Below are 15,226 nucleotides of genomic sequence, written 5' to 3'. Positions count from 1 at the left end.
ACAAGTCACATATCGGTCAATATCTAAAAGTCTAATAATCGCACTGTATGGGTAATAATATATGTATAGAGTTCTCTCAATTAATACCTAGGTTGTAAGAGATAGGTGTAGAGGTAGAGGAAAAATTATTATCAGATAGATTACGTTGACCTGAATCCTTGGCACTATTATATTCCCTTGGGCATTCATTTCTTCAATAACACCAAAGAAAATTTTATAATACATATGAAAATGTAGCAAATCTGATTATAATCATCAGGGAGCACATATATATAAGATGATTTAGACTGTGTTCTTTAGGTTGCTTTTGGAAACATTGATGCCTTAGCCTTGTGGCCATTTACCTTCCAGTGGCCATCAAGGTTGGAGCTTAGTGGACAGTGGTAGAGAGCCCTGGGGAACTTAATGCCTGGCTGTGGGACCCAGCTACTTCCTGCAGGCAGAAATAACTTTTAGGAGTTAGGGATCTAGGAGGGGAGGTCTGGCAGTTACCAGGGGTCTTTACTGATGGCTTTGGCTGTTAACTTTCACCAAGCCTGGCCTGTAGCAGCCCAGCTTCATAGTGTGTTAATTTGTGAAAATTAGTCCCAATATTTCCTTCCAGAACATTCTAAGGAGAGCGCTAAGTCCCAAAGGATGACATGGGATGTGACCCTAAACCTAAAGTTTACACCCAAGGCAAGATACAATGGGAAGAGCATGGAGACTGAGAAGGAAGGCCTGCTGCTTTCTAACAGGACTTTAAGCAAGTCCCTTGACCTCTCAGAACCTGCATGTCCTCATCTATAAAACTGAAATAATAGTACCTGGCTTCCCTCCTGGGTAGAGGAGCAAATGAGATAGTAGATATGACAGTCCACCATTTATAGAGCACAGCTTAGGATGAGCTCTTACCACGGTCTCTCTGTTCACTGCTTATGGTTAATATTTCCATATTTCTAGTAACTTCTGAGTACTTTCTAGGACAATAGAGCCAAAGAATCTTCTAGAGAGAGTTCTCAAAGATTATTAAGTCCAATTCTGCCCTTTGCTGATGAAACTGAGACCAGAGAGTTCAGTGCCTTGCCCAGGTCATGCAATAAGTTAGTCATAGAATCAGAGACTCTTACGTAGCTGAAGAACTAATAGGAAAGTAAGAAGGCTTTTCCTAAAATGCAAATCTTTTCAATAATGGTACCTCTCCACAGAAAATCCATTCTTAGAGGACTATTGTAAAGATTTTTCTCTGGGTTTGTGTTTTGTTTTGTTTTGTTTTGTTTTGGTGAGGAAGATTGGCCCTGAGCTAACATCTGTTGCCAGTCTTCCTCTTTTGTTTTTTGCTTGAGGAAGATTGTCACTGAGCTAACATCTATGCCAGTCTTCGTCTATTTTGTATGTGGGATGCCACCACAGCGTGGCTTGATGAGCAGTGTGCAAGTCTGTGCCCGGGATCTGAACCCGCGAAGCCCAGGCCACCAAAGTGGAGTGTGTGAACTTAACCATTATGCCACCGGGCCAGCCCCAGGAGTTGTCTTCTTATAATATGTGTTTGACTTACATGTTGCTCAGAGCAGCGATGACAATAAAGCCAAAAGTCTTTGCTTTTTTGTGACTAGAAGAGCTGGAAGTTAATTAACTTTTTGGGGTGCCTTGCTATAGACTTTTAAAATGGCTAATAAATTTCTTCTTACAACAAAAGCAAATGGCTGTCATTCATTAGAGTCTCACCTAATGATGAACTTAGACAAGTAACTAAAGTTATTTTAAAGAAAAAGGCAATAGAATGTGATTATACTTTTTAAAAACAGATACCTTGGGCTTGGGCATGCTAGTTCTCTTAAAATAGCTAGAAGCAGCTGATCTCATGGCCTCCACACCTGGGCACAACTCCCCAGGTCTCCATTTTGGAACATTAAAAGCAGATGACCCTGGAAAGCTTCATTTTGCATGAGCCTATACCGGGATTAAAAATCAAACATACTCAACATGATTATCTTTTTGGACAACTCATATAAGATCTGTCACCTTCATAATTCAATACATGAAGTTTCCCACAATCACAAATCACAAACATGAACCATTTATGTGAAGCCACCTTGGTGAAGAGCCAACATTTGTCTTATAGTTTCTTTATTTTTCAGACTAAATAACACTAAAACCTCCAGTTGTTTTATGGGAAGACAGAGGAAGAAAAAGACAATATTTATAAGCCGTCCAGCAATATTTGCATCTTTAAGTGCAGCTGAGAATACACTGAGCCTTCCACTGTATGTGCCAGATTATTTGTGGTTCTTTGAAAAACACCAAAATCTCCTGTTTTTCTGTGGTAAACAGCTGTGAGCTGTCTGATAAGGGACACAGGACAACTGTGTAGGCTGAGCTGGTGAAGGCCCTTTTGAATGATCCCTCAACTCTGTGCTTTGCTGTTCCTCTCTGCAGTGTGTGCCTCCCGATGAAGCCTGCACCTCACTGGATGCCTCGATGATCTGGGCCATGATGCAGAATAAGAAGACGTTCACCAAGCCCCTCGCTGTGATCCACCACCAAGTAGAAGCTAAAGGTGCGTTTTGGGAGGCTCAGTGAGAGAATAGGGACCTCAGGGCTGCTGTGAAGAAGCTCCAATACTACTGTAAATCAAAGTCCAGTGTTATTCAAAAGATAAATCAATGGCCAATTAGTAACTTTAGAAAAGGATTCTTTGCCCGAAGAGTCTTTTATTTAGTTAATTCTCCTGCTGCCTGTGGCTGAGTGGTTAGTGATACATTTGCAAATGATCCTTAAATATTGATCCTCCTTAAATATTAGATCCGAGTCAAGATTGTCCCTGTCACAGTGTCACTCTGCCTTGCATTCAAATATGCTTCCTTGAGTGTGCAGGAAAGGGTTAGGGTTCCTCTTGGCATGCTGGAATCGCACCCAGTCCACAGCCCATCGTTCTGTGATCTACTGGTAAATCTTGTGCTGGCTCCAAGCTGTTGTAGTGCTTTGTCAAGATCACAGATACCTTTGGGGAGAGTGTTGTCTATATGAACACCAGGCTTCTTAGGTGTCACAGCAGAAAGAAGGTTGAGAACCACTGTCTAAATGTATTTTTATAATTCAGTTTTCAGAATCTAAAACAGTTACATTTGTTGTTTGAAGCCAAGGGTGCCTCTTCCTACACATGCAGGAACATTCAGGAAGCTGCATCTTCTAGGAGAAAAGGAAGCTTGTGTCCTAAGAGGTGTGGCATGAGTACTGAGAGGACAGGCGGGGAAAAGCCAGACCTGGCGTAGGCTGAGCCAGCCAAACCAGCAGAGAAACAGAGTTGAGCTCTTCGGGGATATTGAGAATGGATATGAGGCCCTTTGGACTGTGTGGAGAGCATATGACAGGACCAGCATCACAGCTCCAAGGGCATGAACAAGCAAGAACACACCAGGCAGCTGTCAGCATCTGAGGGGGTGGAACCAAATGTCGCATGGGCTATCTGGGCAGTTAGAGTTGTCACTGTCTAGATACAACCTGCGCCTGTCCAAAATCATTGCTGTTGAGGGGTGTCAAACTAAGAGAAGGCTGGGAGAGTGAAAGTGGATTCCAAGCCTCTGGGGTTAGATATTTCAGGACTAGAGTCCCAGGCCACCTACCACCACCCTGAGGGACAGAGAGGAGCCTGGCACCAAGGGCCTTGACATACACCAGTGAGCAGCCTGACTCCAGTTGCTGGGCATTAATTGGGAGACCTGCTGGGTGGTGCTGACACCAGATCTAGGCATGGGGCAGCCCTGGGATGGCATTTCTGATCTAAGCATTGTTGGATGTGCAAGACTAGGCACGAGGGGTGGCCCTGCAGCAGACAGGACCTAACAGAACAGAGGCCTGTGGATGCCATCCAGTTTATTCTTTAGTTGAGTGACCTTTGTGAAAGTAGCAGAGCCATTCCTACAGTCATATCTGGGGCGGCATCTGCCCCCTTCCTAGGAACATGCTCTCTTTGGAAAGGCAGGAGAACATAGTGGGGAGGGCACTGGGTTAGAGCCAGGAGCCGGGGGCGCAGCTCTTAGCTTTTCCTGCTAACTGGCTGTGGAACTTTGGAGACCTTGTCCTTGGTTTTCATTTTCTTTACCTGGAAAAGGAGGAGTTTGGATTAGACGACTTCCAGAGGCCTTTCAGCTGTAACACTCGGCTATACTGTTTGAAGAAGCAAAATAATTTTTCAATCATTTCCCAGCCATCTCAAGTTGGTGTGAAATGTACGTATTAGATGTTTATTGGTTCCTCAACAACGTTTTTGTTGTTGTTTGTTTTAGTTTTATTGGTTTGTTTTCAACCATTTGAAACAGTTATAACAGCCGCAGTCTTTTTATAAATGGATTGCCCAAATAGTTTCTTGTTTATTGGGTCCAGGGGAAAGAAATAAGAATAAATTAATTGTGTCGCAAAGCCTATCACATTGGGCAGCAGCTGGCTCTGTTTCATACTGTGAAAGTGGTTTAACAATAGCAACAGCTGCCTCATACTCCATCTGTTGTTACTCTTACCTATTTTGAGAGAGGTAGTTCTGCTGGTAATTGAAGGCAGCAACTTGCTTTTTCCTATGCCAGACAATAATCAGGCATTAATATTGCAGCAGTATAACTTCCAGTAATTCATTCCTTCTTCTTTTAAGTCTAGTGGTATTTTTCTAAGTAATTCCTCTTATAAATTAGGTAATTACTTTTATTTAAATTTAGTGTAATTATCCTGAAACTTCAGTGTTTTCTTTACATAAAAGTTCAAGAGGAAATTTTTACCAAATATCAAAGCAATTTCATGAGATTTGCTAATTGAGACTAGATTTTAGTGGAGAAGCATGTGGTGAAGACAGTTTATTGCTTAGGTTTGTTCAACAAATTGAGGAGGTAAGTCTGTAGGCTAGCTTCCCAGGGGCTATATGCAAATATGCTTTCTAACTCTGCATTGAATATGGTAGGTTTTCTGGCAGTTTTCAGCCTTGTGAGTGACTCCTCTTACTTTTTTTGTTTATTTTCTTTTGACTCTAAAATCATTTCTCCTCAATGCAGGCCATTGGAGTCTGTGCTTTCCCTCGGCCTCTCAGTGAATTGGAATAGTCAATTGAAAGGGGAATGTGACCATTTGCTTAATAGCATTGGTTTATTTGAATAATATCAGGGTCATGAGTGTTCTTCCTGCTAGACAGCTTCGTGTGTTACTGTAGTAAGCCGCAGATACTATAGTATCTCTGGAAGTGGGCAGATCTCTTATTGGGATTAACTTTTTGGGTAAAAATTTCCCAACCAATGGGACATTTCACTGGCCTTTTAACTACACAGGCACTCTATGGCCATGCCAAAGTCCAGCTCTCCCTGGTCATTTGGTCCATCTTATTTCCCAACACTTGGGTTTTCTGGGGCAGCAAATTAAGGCTCTGGTTATCAACTTCACAGACAAGCAGAGAGCTGCTCTGTTGCTACCAATGCCAATAGCATGGACACATATCAAGCGGTGTTTCTGCCTTCTGTGGACAGAGAGAATAAGCCATCAAGACTAAATAAATAATTCTAGGTCCCTCCTTTGGGCAACTGTTTTTAATGGAACTTTCCTGAGCTTCCACAGCACACCTTTGCCCTCTCAGTCCTTTGGGAACCAGCGTTGGGTTAGCATTCTTTTGCTGCTTAAACTTTCAATAATTGATGTTGGTGCTGGAGGTGGTGATGGTGATGATGATTAACATTTATTGAGCATTTTCTTAGTACAAGGCTCTGGGCTATACACTTTATGTGGATAATCGTATGTAATCCTCCTACGTCCCTATAAGGCAAGTATAGAGTGAGGTTAAGTAACTTGGCCAAGATCACACCACATCTAAATAAGTGGTGGATGTGGGATTCAAATCCAGGCACTTGATTCCAGAGCCTATGCCTTATCCTAGGTGGTGGCTGATTCTAGTTTTTAATCAAAACTGCAAGCAACATAGGCAACTAGCTCTTCACACCCCTCTTCCTACCCCCTTCCCCTGTTCATGCCATATCACATTGGTATTCAAGTTAACAGCCAAATACTCTAATGATTATGAACTGAAAAGAAGATAAGAATTTTAGAGAAAAAGTCTGTTTGCCCAAAAGGTTAAGATATTGGTAAACGTGTAAACTGTTCAAGAGAGTATTCGAGTTTCAGAGAAGTTCTATGACTTTGAATTGTAACTCACAAAAAAGCTCAGAAAATGTGAATAGTTTACGCATATTATGGTTTATGGCAAAACAATTAAAATAGTTGAGGTGGTGCCATCCTACCATATTCTCTGAAATATTTTGAAGTATAGGCGTGTTAGTGCTGTTTGCCTTGGATGCTATGACCACTTTTTACAGCATTCGAGAATACTTGTGCTTACACAATAAAAATGGTTACACCACGTCAGGGATAATGTTTTTTAAATTATGAAAGGGAAGAATAATCATTTCTCTGAAATTTAGAGCACATAAAAAAAAATGGGCATAAAAGAACAATAAATATCATCCCAAATTTGCCGTGATTTGTATACAATATGTAACTCTTAGCAAGTTAGATGTTTAAAATACTGAATTTTCTCCATATTTTCACCACATAACTTTTTAAAAATAAAAGTGTGCTCAGAACAGCACCTGGCATAGCATGGGCACTCAGTAAATGTTAATTTCCTTTCCTTCCTCTTAACATGTCAGCCAAACTAGGTTTTTTCAAGGGGAGTGGAGGGGAGTGGAAGGGAAAGTCATGAACGTCAGTTGGAAGTTAATCCAAGAGAGGCGTTACTTTTTGGAACACATTTGATTTTTCCAGAACAAAAATACTCTAAAGCATCAGCCAGGTTTTGTCCTCAGGCTGAGGTAGAGATGAGGGGAAGCTGAGTAGAAAGATGATAGAAATGCTTAATTGACAGACCAAGACATTCAGTCTCTATCTGGTAAGAGAAGGAGTATCATCAGGATTTTCTTTTTTTCTTTCTTTTTTTTTTTTTTTTGTGAGGAGGACTAGCCCTGAGCTAACATCCGATGCCAATCCTCCCCTTTTTTCTTGAGGAAGATTGGCCCTGAGCTAACATCCGTGGCCATCTTCCTCTGCTTTATATGGGACGCCGCCACAGCATGGCCTAACAAGCGGTGGGTCGGTGCGTGCCCAGGATCCGAACCGGCGAACCCCGGGCTGCCACAGCGGAGTGCGCATACCCAACCACTTGCACCACCGGGCCGGCCCCTCATCAGGATTTTCTTATTCAATGTGCTTCACATTTTAAAAACTTTTTACTTTGGAAAATTTCAAATATATATAAAAATAGAATAGTAGAGTGAACGCCCATGAACCCTCCATCTGGTTTCAGCAATTACCAATTCATAGCCAATCTTGTTTTATCACTTCTTGTCCCTGGAATATTTTAAAGGAAACCCAGACATTTCATTTCAGCCATAAATATTCCAGTGTGCATCTCTAAAAGTTGAGAACCATCAAAAAATCTCGAGCAGGGAACTGATGATCAGATCATTTAGGAAGACCACTCCGAGAGCAGCATGAAGGTTGGGTGGCTGGGGAACATACACAATAATAAGATATACATGATATTTATGCTTATTTATTCCAAAAAATGTTTATTGAGTACGTGCTATATGCTTGGCATATAGTAAACAAATTATCCTGTCTTTAAGGTCTTTACAGTCTAGTGCAGAGTTTACAACCTTGGCACTATTGATATTTTGTGCTGGGTAACTCTGTTTGGGGGGAGGTCCTGTGCATTGTGGGGTGTTGAGCAGCATCGCTGGCCTCTACCCACTCGATGCCCGTAAAAAACCCCTCCACCACCAGTTGTGACAACCCAAAATGTCTCTAGACATTTCCAAATGTCTCCTGGGGGGGCAAAAAGCATCCCCAAGTGAGAACCACTGATCTAGTAGAAGAGTGCAGATAAGTGAACAGGCAATTGCAATGAACGCCATAAATACTGAAAGAAGCCAGGGAAGGAATTCATTTACAGTGAAGTAAAAACTACATCTTAAATGGTCTGCACAGGCCTGCACAAGCTTCTTCATCTCCCCATCCTTCCCTCTTTGCCAAATAATGATAGCTGTGGGTACCAGTTAGACACCTTGTTTCCTTGTGGCCCCCCTCGGTCCTACTGTGTTTGGAAGAACTGAATTGAAAGCTAGAGGCCAAAAGCTGTGGTCAGTTACTTATGCATAACCCCAGAAATATGCCTTTTATGCAAACCATGCCTAACAATCTGAGGAGGGAAATTTTGATTGTAGAGGCAGACCAAAATGTGCTCAGAGTATATTAAAAAGTTTAATTCAGAATGTTGATTATACTTTTTTCTTTCTGTAAAGAAATCTTCATTGTTAAAATTTTCTTTACAGCACTAGCTAGGATTCCTTTCTTACAATCTTACCCTTAAACCAAAAGTAAATATTGTTGTGTCCACTCTTTTCCTTTCAGCATGCCAGCTCGATTATAGGGTTCCAGTGGAGATCAAACTATTTTAGTTGTACTCAGCGGTTATTGGGGATTTTGGGACAAGAAACTTAGAGGATAAAATCCTTTAACCTTGGTTCTGCAGCTTTTGCGTGTTATTGTTTATGCACAGAAATCGTGGAGGAACTTCACCCCAGGGAAATAAGCAACAACTGTTTCTGTTTAGCTCTGTGAGAAGGCCCCTATTTGGGGTGGGGGAAGAGGATTAGATCATAACATAAGTCCATTAAGAATTTTAAAACAATACCATCCATCACACAGGCCTTGCTCTAAAACGTAAATTCTCGCATGTGAGGTCTCCTTAGGGGAAAATCATTATTGAAAACCTCATGGGGATTCTGAGTGACAAAGTTGAACCACGGGCAGTTGATTGGATGGAACTCTTCCCAGAAGCGTGTATATTTCTTGCATGATGCACACCATAGAGACCTTTAAATGCCTTTGGACTTAGTTCAGCGAATCAAACCACTACTTCTTGAAAGTAGGAGAATTTTGTGGTTAGATACCCCTATTTCATAGGGTTCTTGGGAGTTTAAAATGAGAAAATGTAAGTGAAGGCTTTTTGTCAATTGTAAAACACTATAGAAATGTACAAATGGAGGGCGTCACTGTCGTTATTTTATTGTTGCCGGTAAGGCTGATGGGACCAAACTCACAGGAATCAGTCTCTTGTATGCAATTTGTAGTTGGTGTGTGTTCTGCATACTGAACTCGATTTTCTTAAAAACACACAATTATTTTAATTTTCTTAGTAATTTTATTTACATATAACTTTTGCATATATCCTCATCCCAGCACCACCATGTTGCACAGCTTCAGGGGCCACCGTTCAGTTGTAGTGACCTTGCTTCATCCCGTAGCATTCCTTCCCCGAGGGCTGATACCTCATGCTGCAAGAATATGATCAACCTAACTGAGATGGTTAATCCTGAGAATTTACAATTCTATCCAGCTTCTTTATTTTTCTAAACATCAACTCAAATACTGCTTGTTTTGGTCAATTTTTCACAAGTTCTTTTCACTTCACTGTGGGTTCCAGCATAACGTGTGTGTTCCTTCCTTACTGAATGAAAATGGAGATGAAAAGAGAGGCGCTAAAAACTTATCACTTTTAAACTCTAAGGAGCAGGGGCAGAGTCAGTGCCAGGACTCAGCCCACATTTGTTGTAAAGGGCCAGATAGTGAATAGTTTCGATTTGTGGCTCATACGGTCCCTGCCTCAACTACTCAGCACTGCTGTTGCAGCAAGAAAGCAGCCATAGACAATATGTACGTGAATGAGCATGGTTATGTTCCAATTAAACTTTATTTATGGAATAGATTTGAATTTCATATAATTTTCACGTGTCATGAAGTATTATTCTTTTGATTTGTTTTAATCACTTAAAAATATAAAATTTATCTTTAGTTCATGGGCCACATGAAAATAAGTGTTGGGCCATTATATGCTAACCCCTGGTCTGTGCTCTTCTCACTGTTGAGGATAGCGAGTAGCTGTACACAAATAGCTTCTTCGTCAGTGCTTCCTGGCTGAGGACAGCACACTCACCATCATTTAGCCTACTAGGCAGAATCTGGAATTCTGGTTCAACCCTGCCCTGATGCTTTCCAGCTGTGACCTTGGGCTGGTCACATGCTATCAGAGTCTCAGACTGCTCATTTGTAAAATAGTGATAAGAATTCTTTTTCTCTCTCCCTCACAGCGCTGGTTTGAACCTCAGATGAGATCATGGCTGTGTACCACTTTCTGAACACGAAAGCGTTATAGAAATGCCAAAGCATACAAGCATTTTCATATGGTCTTATTCCAAGTTTCCTCTACTGCCTCCATTTTCAAAAAGTACATCAACATTCTAATCATCCTTCACTAAACATTTCTGACAGGGCTATTCTATGCCAACCTGAGCGCTGAGGATATACAGATGAGTAAGAACTAGATCCTGCCCTCAGGGCAGAAAAAAATTAGAGAACAATGTGATGTGGCACATGTGTAACAGAAGAGGGATGGAATGAGCAAAGGTGGGAGAGACCAGCCCTGCTGGTGTGGAGATGGGGTGGTGGGAGAGTCAGAGAAGGCCTCCCAGTGAAAATGCCAGCAAAGCAGGTCTAGGGGAGGAGGGTACTTTAAGGGATGGCTTGCAAAGCGTGATGACGTGGAGCAGCGTGGAGAATTTGAGGGGCTGAAATAACTATGGTGAAGGAGTCCAGCATGGGTGAAGGGTGATTAGGAAAGGCTGCTGGAGAGGTGGGAGAGGAGGGAGGCAGAACTTTGTGTGCCATGCTAAAGAGTTTGGATTTTTTTTCCCTATGAATGAAGGGGAGTTATGGAACGGTGTAATCAGGGCAATAACATAATCAGCTCTGGGATCTGGAAAATTCACTCTGGGGGCACATATGGAGGAGGAAATCTTTGGGGCAGGGGCAGTGGTGGAGACAGGAGACCAGTGAGGAAAGCTCTGTAATAATGCCGAAAAGTGGTGAATAGGAGCTGAGCTATGGGATGATAGCATTAAGGAGAGAAGAATAAAGATACTTTTACAAAACTTGTGTACATTAAATCAAAAGAATTTTTTGAAAGTGGGATAGTATTATGAATACACTGGAGAAGCATGGTATTAAAGGTATTGAATCCTTTTTAAATAAATATAAAGATGTACACATGCACACACACACACACACACACACACACACACACACAAATGAATTGCCAGACTCAAATTCCTAAAGTTTTAGATATTTGTCTTCAAGTTTGCTTCAAATTGGAGAGCCTGTACAATTGATTGTTAACAAAGTACAATGCTTAAAATTTCTGAGTAATCCATCCATGTTATAGCTTTGATATCTAAAGAGGATAAATGCCAGAGCTTTCACAAAGTAAGTATTTATTAACAAATAGAAGAGTGTCAGTCTCTGCTGAGATTTTGATGACCCTTTGCCTAAAACTTGATTTCTCTGTGGAATGCATTGTGATTTATGTTTTTGTTTCAGAAACAGGTCCAAGCATTAAGGAATCAAGTCCAGTTTCTCCACGTAAGTCTTTATGCAACTATTTCGAAATAAAAACTCCTGGGCTTTTATAAGGATGAGTTGGTTATGGAACATTTGCCAAACTTTGAGTTTTGATAAGGAGACTTCTGCTCTCATTCTCCCTCCCCCCTTTTTCTTGTAACTTTCTTTTTCCTTTCCTCTGTCCTTCCTTCATTTTCCTTTCTTTTTTCTCTCTACCTTTGCCATTTTTAAATATGAATTTGTTGACCCATTGGCCGTTATGGCCTTAATGGGAAGGTGGTAACTTTCTTCATTTTAGAGAGAAAAGTTCATTATTTGCATATTTGGATCGGTTGTGATCTGAAAACATTAACATACAGCTATGGGAGTGGTTTGCTTTACGGGTCATCAACAGTACCTGCTCAGAGAAGTAGTGCTAAAGGAACTCGTTGCTGTATCTTCAAGACAATCTCTAGTTCCAAGACTGGGGTGGGGAGCAGGGGCTTGTAAGAAAAAAACAGATACCAACTACTACAAAGTGATGCATTGGAAATTGTCTGGGCCAATTTCATTGCTTTGTTATACAGAAGAAAACCCTGACCAAGAAATGTCTAAGTGACTTGTGCGTGGTTATAATTGGCATTGAGGCAGAACCTGGGCTTTCTGGCTGTGCACCCAGAGCTCTTCTAGATGATGTTGCCTTGTAAGGAAAACCTGAGTCTCCATGGCTGACTCTGTCACTGCACAGAATAGTTAGTCTGGAGAGTTCTGTTATAAAGGACTCTCCTTTATACACTATTCTATTAAGTGTATTATTTTAACAATATTGTGAAACAGTATCAGGAACCCAAAAAGAGACACATATGGACACGTTCTCTCATACTTACCTAGTGTGATTTTCATAAATGACATCTCCATCTTTAGAATTTTAGAATATTTTCACTAAAAACTTTTAATCGTGTCTTGCTTTTGCATCCGTAGGCATAAAAAGGCAAGTCATCTTTTAATATCTGTCCTATGGACGAGATTAAATTAAATTAGGTTGATGACTTGGTTTGTCTTAACCTCCAGGGAGTTCTTCCCAGTTCTTACTCCTTCTGGAGGATCACCAGCCCTTTTACAAACTCCTTTTGTTTACCCCCTGCCTTCGGCAGGTGAAGTAGCGCTATCCCCATTTTTCAGAAGTTAAACACACACACCAAAGGGCACATGGCTAGAAGAGTAGGGACCAGAACTTGGAAATTTGGATCCTTCCAGAATCCTCTCCACCATGACATACTTTTCCTGAGCCCTTTCGAGTGCTGGGGCTGCTCAAGAGTCACATTTGTCTACAACTGGATGTTTTACACTGAAGTGAGTTGAAAGGCAAAGAGATTTAATTTATATGGAGATCAGCTGGAGTCATTTCTGACTGGAGAGGAACATAGAAAGAGTATTGAAATAATAAAGAGATCCTATACCTTCAATTTACATTAAAAAAACAGAGACCTTAGAAATTTTATTCTCCCGAAAACCCCTCTCCCTTAGAAACTGATTTTAACTTTTTGTAAGTGATTCAAAGAAGGTAGTTCTCCTAAATGAAAGGAAATGTTCTATTTCTGTGGCCTGGAATTAATTTCAAATATAAAAATCTCTGCCAAATGGAGGAACAATTGGTTCTATTTATATGTTTTGCTGACCATAAAACGACATCACTCCCCACTGAGAAGTATTTCCGTTCCCCTCATAGAAAGATCACGGTTGGAAAAGTGTTAAAAGGTAGGTTGTTTTAAGTGACACAATATGTAATTGTTAAGATTGAGGGTTTACTATGAGGAGATCAGTGAAATATTATAATCCATGGGAGTAGTTTATCCTTATTCTGTTTTCTCCTTCTCACCCCCTTTCTTCCTGCTATCTTTCATACTTTTACATGTTCATGAAAATATGTTTGTAGAGTATTTGAAGTGTGTTTTCTGTGTAGCATCTCATTGTTGGAAGTGTTCAATGGATAAGAAGCAAGGAGTAGGATTTTGATAATGGAAGTTCACCTTATTTTCCAAAACATCTTAACCTCTGAATTTTCAAGCCACTATACCGTTCAAGTAGGAGGTCCTTGGATTGAGACAGTGAACCACAGACTTAAGGTTTTACAGAATTTACAAATCTGACTTTTTAGTAAGTTTGTTGCTCAAAATAAATTGCAAACTGAGGATATCTTAGAAATCTGATGATTTTATTTTTCTTTTGAGAAATAATTTTCATGTTAAAAATACAGTGTATTTTGTAGGAATTCTCATTTCATCTTCAGATTCTATTACTCAGGGCTCAGCCTTTCTGACAGTGCTTGTGAAACAAAGATAAAATTGCAACATATGATGCACACTAACGTAAAGTATGTGTTGGCTTCTCTTCCTTATAGCAATTTTCCATGGTCTGGACACCCTCACCGTGATGGGCATTGCATTTGCAGCATTCGTGATTGGAGCTCTCCTGACGGGCGCCTTGTGGTACATCTATTCTCACACAGGTTAGTGTGACGACTATTAGCTGGTGTACATCCTGTGTGCCTGCCACGCAATAGATACTCGGTGTTTCCTTGCGTGGATGAATGGATGAAATAATGAATGAAAGAGAGAAAGTTCATTCTCATTATTTTCACATTTACATATTTGGCATAAATTGGGTTTTATGCAAACATAATTTGCTTTAAGCAGCTATAGAAAAGGAATGTTTAAACTATTTGTTTTAATTGCAGTTGAGATGTTGGTGAAGTTTAGCTTCTAATAAAGCTATTTTGTGGTTAGGATTTAATTAAAGAAAGTTAATATAGACAAACTGGAAATAGAAACCATTCCCTCAAAGCTAAAGACTTCAGAATAGACATATAAATGCTCAGGAATTGAAAAAGGAAGCCAAGATTTTATTACCACATCTGCCAAGGTGCTGAGCACTGTCTACCAGAGTCCCTAATCAATGGCTTAAAACAGAATTTCTCAAACTTTTTTAAACCCATACCATGTCCTCTTTGATAAACGTAAAATTCTCTTGTCTTTCTATAAAGTTATTTAAATTTTCAAAATATATTTTCATGAATTGTAAATAAATAAAAATGGTGAAACAAAGCACTTTGTTTTCAAGTTACGCTCCTCCGCCCCCCAGAATTTTGATGTGCCTTTCCTCCTGCCCCTTCCCTCCAGTCCCAAGGTTGAAACATTCTGGCCTGAACTGAGAACCTGTTCTGACCCTAATACAGAATGCAGGCCAGGCAAGGGGAGTGTATAGTGCAGTGGGGAAGGAACAAATGGACTGCCCTTCTGTTGCTTCTCTCTCTCTCTCTTTTTTGTTTTTGTTTTTTTTTTTTTTTTTTGGTGAGGAAGATTGGCCCCGAGCTAACATCTATGCCAATCTTGCTCTATTTTGTATGTGGGACGCCACCACAGCATGGCTTATTGAGCAGTGTGTAGGTCCTCCTCCAGGATCCGAACCCTTAAACCCCGGGCAGCCAAAGCAGAGTGCTCGAACTTAACCACCACACCACTGTGCCAGTCCCTATTGCTTCTTTCTTAGGTTCCTTGCAAATATCGGAAGGAAAGACACGCATTTTGAGGCACGTCTAGTGAGCTAGTTGTGTTGTTTCTTCTTGGATACTTGTAGTTTACACTGTGAACCTAGGTAAACTGTGTTGGGTTGATCAGTCAGACACCGGTGGCAGGCCCAAGCTTTCTGTTTAGAATTTTCTTAATTCTCCATTGACCGAATGAATGTGATGATCTTTGGCCCTACCCTGGGCCTTCCAAGCTGA

The 15,226-nt window shown here is 40.7% G+C and overlaps 1 protein-coding gene across 2 annotated transcripts in view; it reads left to right on the top strand.

Annotated features, from left to right (window-relative positions):
- Positions 1 to 15,226, top strand: part of TGFBR3 (transforming growth factor beta receptor 3) — a 186,636-nt gene that overhangs the window by 158,883 nt on the left and 12,527 nt on the right. Inside the window, exons 14-16 of one of the 2 annotated variants that reach the window (XM_058538504.1) lie at positions 2,419 to 2,539; positions 11,449 to 11,484; positions 13,844 to 13,951. In XM_058538504.1, coding sequence (XP_058394487.1) covers positions 2,419 to 2,539; positions 11,449 to 11,484; positions 13,844 to 13,951 — 265 coding nt within the window. Of the gene's footprint in view, positions 1 to 2,418; positions 2,540 to 11,442; positions 11,485 to 13,843; positions 13,952 to 15,226 lie in introns of both variants that reach the window. The other variant, XM_058538503.1, reaches the window with a different exon arrangement.

This window comes from Diceros bicornis, chromosome 4, assembly GCF_020826845.1.
Source record: "Diceros bicornis minor isolate mBicDic1 chromosome 4, mDicBic1.mat.cur, whole genome shotgun sequence".
In the NCBI taxonomy this organism is placed as follows: domain Eukaryota; kingdom Metazoa; phylum Chordata; class Mammalia; order Perissodactyla; family Rhinocerotidae; genus Diceros; species Diceros bicornis.
This window is presented reverse-complemented; position numbering and strand designations above follow the sequence as displayed.